We start from the raw sequence: 6,000 nt of genomic DNA on the forward strand, positions 1-6,000 counted from the left end.
AGACAAACAGACCCCAAAAGGAAAAGAGCACACACAGGAGTGAACTAAACCCCACTCGTCAACAGATCACGTGGCACTAAAGCACTCAAACCCAGCAAGAGTAGCAGACTACTCAGATGACAGTGCACGATCGCCAGGGGCAATGAATTCCAAGGCACCTAAAAACAGTCACTTCAGGCTATAGATATCCCAAAACATGAGCACTCGAACCACCACCCAGGGCCTGCTGAACGCCTTGCATGCACCGTGCACCAGATGCTACCGGTGGATCAGATAGATTTATGATGAATGTGACATGTCAGGTGCAAACACCTGTGACCCCCTCAAGCCAGACAAGCGCTTAGAAGTGGATGCACGCATACACAGAGCAACTCTATGCATAAGTCTAAGTAGTCCTTCCCATAACTCCCCCTGCAGCGAGTAGACATTTTGGGGTCCTAAGACACATAAGAGTTGCACAAATCTGAAGTTGGGGGAACTGAGCTCACCCAAAGTCCAAGATCCAATCAAAGCACGCAAACCGCAGATACATTTATAAAAATAAGGCAAGGGGAATCGTAATTTCTATATTGAAAAAGTACCAAAGAAACGCCCAGGAGGCCTGTGTGGTTATCAGCACGAGGAGACAGCCAAAATAACCAGAGATAATACCAATATCATAATAACCAGCCATAATAACCAGACAGACTTTTGAGAAGTCGGAATGCTTCTATGATAAAGGGCAGTCGGCAAAGCAGCGTTGGGTCTAGCACAGGAGTGCCCATGCTGCCTGCTTAGTCAATGGGCCGGTGAAGATAGCTGTGGAGGGATTCTTTGGTGCCCCAACTGACTTTCAGTTTGCCGGGAGGTGGTCACTGCCAAGCCTGACTCAAGCACATGGTGCCCATCCCATGTTCTGTGCCCATCACTCTTGGCTTGCGATTTGTCCTGTGGGGACTTTGGGCCTCAATAAGAGTGGGGCGGTGCGTTTTAAAGGCAGCTCCATTACCATATATCGCTGCATTACCACACCACCCAACTACAAGATGGGCGGAAAGTCGGATGCACCTCCAGCTAAGAGCTGGAGTTAAATCTGCCAACTATCCACCCGAATTACCACCAGCAGAATTACTGCCAAGATAATTCCATCAAAATGCCCCATGGAGACCTATGGAATCCAAATAAATGGGGAATTGCATCACCAATGCCACTTGTAACCCAGCAGTAACGCCGCCGGACAAAGTGGCGGTAATGACAATTCCATTTGGTGGTATCTCAGTGGATTTACCGCAGACAAACCACCAAACTTATTATGGGGCCCTTATCCCCTGCCTTTCAGTGCTTAGTCCTGGGTGACAGGTGGTGTGTTTTTAGAAGTACAACCCCAACCATAAGTCTACAGGCCAATAGTCCCTGCTGGGGTAAGTTCACCACTGCGATGCTAAGCATTATGGCTGCACAATCCACTGCCTCAGACGCTAGAGTTAACTTCTCACGTTATGAGTCTGAACACATCAATCCTCTCCATCAGAGGATAGGAATAGTCACACTAACATAAATTACACGTGGACTTACCTCACTTAAATCTAGGATGTCCATACTTATAAACGGCCCCACCACACCTCTAAAAAGCTGTAGTTGAGGCTTGGGGTGACTTACTCATGAAATGCCCACAGTAAACACTGCTACACCCTTAAAATCCTGGGCCCTTAATCCGCCCATGTCGACTGGGCAGCAGGCTGGTTGGTATTTGGTGCTGGGGAGACACTCATGTATTCCAACTCGTGCCCTATACTCAGGCTGAAGATCTTTTGTGGGTGACTGAATCCCACGTGCCCATGATAGTTTCGTGCCCTCGCCCATTTCTGGATTCAGGCAATGGTCTGCCTATATTCTGTGCCTGCTACCTCCACCCACCAAACCCTATTAAAGGCTGCGTGATGGTTTTAAGACAACGAGTAACTTTACCCTGGGTACTTACCTTCTTATCAGTGCCTTCCTATCAGGCTCCAGGCTGGTGATCAGCCCTCTGGCGACTTAACCAGGCTGCCAACCTTGAGTGCATATGCCACTACTTTCAGCCTTCCATTCAGTCTTAAAGCGTGGGGGCTCGCATTTAATGCCTCTGCCTGCTGGCAGCCCTCACGCCTAGGCGCCGTGTGCGTGATCGTGGCCCCCCCTGCACAACATCCCTTCTCTTTAGGACCAACAACCACTTCTAATACACCCTTTTCTTTGATGCCCCATTAATGACCAGATCCCCCCTTTTTTGCAGAGGACCATACTTGGGCAGAGCCATCACCCTGCAGAACACCACTTTGCCAGTCAATAGTGCCATCCCCTTGCCAGGGCAGCTCCAGTCCGCCAACGCTGCTGCAGTGTGCAATAGTGCCCCGGGCATTTTCACTCCAGTGCCCCTTTAAACTGCACCCCTGTTCTGCACACTCCCTCCTTATTTACATTACACGGCTCTGAGTAGCAACTGAAGTGCACCCCTGCTTTCCACAGTAACCCTGGCACGGTGCCCCCTTTCCCCGCAGGAGCGGCAGGGCACCCCCCCTCATCCTGTGCAGTGATTGCCCGAACCCCGGTCCCGCACTCACCCAGGTCGTCCATGGCTGCGATCCCCCAGGTGGCGCTCTATCCCGAGGCGAGCTGGGTCCCTCCGGGGGTCGGGGCGGGGGGCGCTCTGCTCCGGGCTCTTGGCCTCCCCTGAAGTGGGCTCCGTCCGCCCGGCCACTCCCGGTTCTCGCTTGGAGCCGCTCCTCTTCGCCCACAACTTTTCGGCGACGGCAGTCAGGAGGACAGGCCGCGCGCTCCCGCAACGCCCCCTCCTGACGTGCGCGCCCCTGCGGTCACCGGGACCGGAGTTGAGGGTGGGCGCGCGCACAATGCTCGGAGCTAGAGTGAACGCGCCGAAGGAGAGCTACCTGCTAGAGGCACAGCAGCGCCACCTCCTGGAGAATGGAAGAGCCATCCTCCGGGAAGCAGAGCACAGCGACGCCATCTACCGGGTAACATAATCAACGAGCCAATGCAAATATTGGGTTACTTATTTCTTATTTCCGTTTCCCAACTTCTCCACACACTTATTAGATACATATTTATTTCATATTCACACAATCGATCTTCAATTAGTGTAGTCACTGTGCATACTTGCCAACATTCTGTGACCAAAAAGATGTAGGATTTTTCAAGTTTCAGAAATAATAATAATAATAATAATTTATTGTGACTTAGTTTACAATGAAACTTTACACATAAAATACACCTTAAGTAGGAACAAAATTATAATGAGAAAAAACCATCAGTGATTAACAAAAACGCTGCGTAAGAAATTACCAAGAAAGACAATACATTAAATTCTCTAAATATACATTTCCTAAAAACCATATAAAAGAGCTTTGTTTTAAATTCACATTTACAATAGTTCTGGAACCAGATCTTACCACATCCTACCGTATATTCTCCAATAAGAGTTTCAGGTGGAATATCAATCTAATTTCAGTATTGTTACAATTCCTATATAAATAGGGGCCTGTATTAGCCAACAGCCCCTCATGGATTTCAACGATGGCTATACATCAACTCCTCTTTATATCCTCCTATATGGTTATATTAAGTCTTGTTTCCACCTTCAGCCAAACATTGTACAGTGCCATCAGGAGCCTTATACTGTTGGAGTTAATACAGTGATGCCAAAATAGCTCCTCTTTAATGTAACCTTGGTTATGCACAAGCTGACCCAAGCCAAGGTTTATGGTACTTAACATTTTATGACATTCAGTCAATACATGTCTGGCCGTTTCTAGCTGATTCACTCCTTTACATAACCGGCAAAGCCGTAATTCTGGGGGGATCATGTCTCTTCTGCCTGTTATCATTAAAGTAGGTAGTTGTTCTAGCCTTAGAAGTAATATGAAACGTCTAAGTCTCCTATCCGGGCATAAATTGAGATAGCTCTGCAGATTTTTGTAGTTATACAGTCTATACTGGACAAACTGATAGCTTTTCAGCTTCTGGAGATGAGCGTAATTCTCCAGCCAATCCCAGAGCTCTATGCGTTTGACCAGAGCCCTTTGCATTTCTACAGTTACACTGCCCTCCCTAATTTGCCACCCAATGGTCATCAGGAATTTAGACATTTGCTCCTTCAAGGGGCACGAGGATTTATCCTTCGAAATCTCTAGGTAAACCGCCTTGAGTAGCCCATTCTTAGTCTCATCCCTCATTCTCAGGTAGAATAGGGCTCGCTTTTTTAGTACTATCGCTTTCAATGAGGTCAGCCCCATTTCCAGTCTTAATATTGCCATAGGGATTCCCGGTGGTAGGCCCAGGATAGCGCGCCAAAATTTCCCCTCAATCACCTGCAGCCATTTCAGGTCAGAGTTGAGGAGGGCTTCTAGACCATAGGTGATCATAGGGGATAATACCTGCATGTACAGTTGTCTTGTGCCCCAGATGGTAAATCCCCCCTGATTTAGTGTGAATCTATGGAACAGTGCAGTCAGTTGGGATGCCTTTACAATGCGTGATTGCTTGCAGAGTCCATAGGCCCCGATACTCTCAAATTCTATACCTAGATAGCGGTAATGAGGAGAATAGGCAATGGTATCTGAACCAACTCTGAGCTGTACACGAGTGGTGTTCTTGTTGGTAAATCTCATTGCCTTAGTTTTTTCCAGATTAATTTTAAGGCCGTTCCTCTCAGCGTATTCCCACAGAGCGATGGCCGACCTTCGAAGCCCACTAACAGTGTGGTCCAGTATAACCAGGTCGTCCGCATAGGCCAGGACAGGGCAGATGGAATCTCCTATTTTCGGTGGGCAATTTGTCGCAGCCCTAATGGCCTCCGGTATGTCATATACGTACATATTACAGATCATCGGGGCCGTGACACAACCTTGTTTGACACCCCTATTTTGGAGCACACTTCTAGTAGTGTGTCCTTCCTGGTCTAATTTTACTTTAGCAGATGTGTTCTGATGGAGTAGTCTGAGATAATAGGTCAGGCCCTCCGGGCAACCCATTGCTTTTAACTTCCGCCAGAGGGCCTCTCTGGGAATAGAGTCAAATGCCGCCGAAAAGTCTATATAGAGGGCATATAGTGGTGGTTGCCCTCCTGATCTGGCTCGTGTTCTCAGAAGGTCCAGCACCATGATGTTGTGTGCCGTAGAGTACCCTTGCCTAAAGCCACTCTGGAATTTGCAGAGTATATCAGATTGCTCTACCCAGAGCTGCAGCTCCTTTAGAAGGAGAGAGGCAAATATTTTGCCCGTGACATCCAGCATTGAGAGCAGTCTATAATTGCTAGGATCCGCTCGATTACCCTTCTTGAAGACTGGTATGAGCACCGCTGTTTGCCAGGATCGTGGTATTCTCCCTTCTTTTAAGATCTTTTTAAACATTATCGCTAACAGGGATGCCCAGAATTCAGGATGCGCCTTCATCACAATATTTGCTAGGCCATTTGGGCCCGGGGCTCGGGAGGATTTTAATTCTGAGATTGTATTCAGCCCCATTTGATATGTCACATTAAATGGAGGGTTTGACGGCCTATTGATCAATGTATGGGGTTCCTCTGTGTCTGCCTTGGAATTCCTATTTTCGAGGAAAGCTATCCATGTTTCAGCATTAATAGGGTTAGCTAATTTGCCTTGTACAGTACCTCGCGCATCACCCAGCAGAGCCCAAATATTACGCGTTTTGCCTGTACAGATCGTGTTTACTAATCTTTGCCAGGCCAAGATTTTGTCTAATTTCCGTTTGGCCTTGATCATAGCTCTATATTTGTTTTTGACGCTCCTGACCTTAATAAAATATAGGTCTGAAGGGTAAGCTTGTCTCTTGGCCAGCCGGAGTTCCGCTCTACGCTCTCTCTTCAGGTTTCTCATAGCTATGTCAAAGGGTGGCTTTTCCCTACCGCAGCTAATCATATACCCCATACGACAGACCGCATGTTTCTCAGCAAAGGTGCAGATCCAGTATTCAATGGCGTCGCTCGACATCTCCTGGAAGTTC

The 6,000-nt window shown here is 47.9% G+C and overlaps 1 protein-coding gene across 2 annotated transcripts in view; it reads right to left on the reverse strand.

The window, feature by feature from the left end:
• PXN (paxillin) overlaps positions 1-2,854 on the reverse strand; it is a 321,226-nt gene extending 318,372 nt beyond the window's left edge. Inside the window, exon 1 of one of the 2 annotated variants that reach the window (XM_069619738.1) lies at positions 2,583-2,854. In XM_069619738.1, the coding sequence (XP_069475839.1) occupies positions 2,583-2,595 (13 nt within the window). In that variant the 5' untranslated portion in view covers positions 2,596-2,854. The remainder of the gene's footprint in view (positions 1-2,582) is intronic. The other variant, XM_069619743.1, reaches the window with a different exon arrangement.
• Positions 2,855-6,000: the final 3,146 nt, after the last annotated feature.

This window comes from Ambystoma mexicanum, chromosome 10 (genome assembly GCF_040938575.1).
Source record: "Ambystoma mexicanum isolate Mex_15411 chromosome 10, UKY_AmexF1_1, whole genome shotgun sequence".
Taxonomy (NCBI): Eukaryota; Metazoa; Chordata; class Amphibia; order Caudata; family Ambystomatidae; genus Ambystoma; species Ambystoma mexicanum.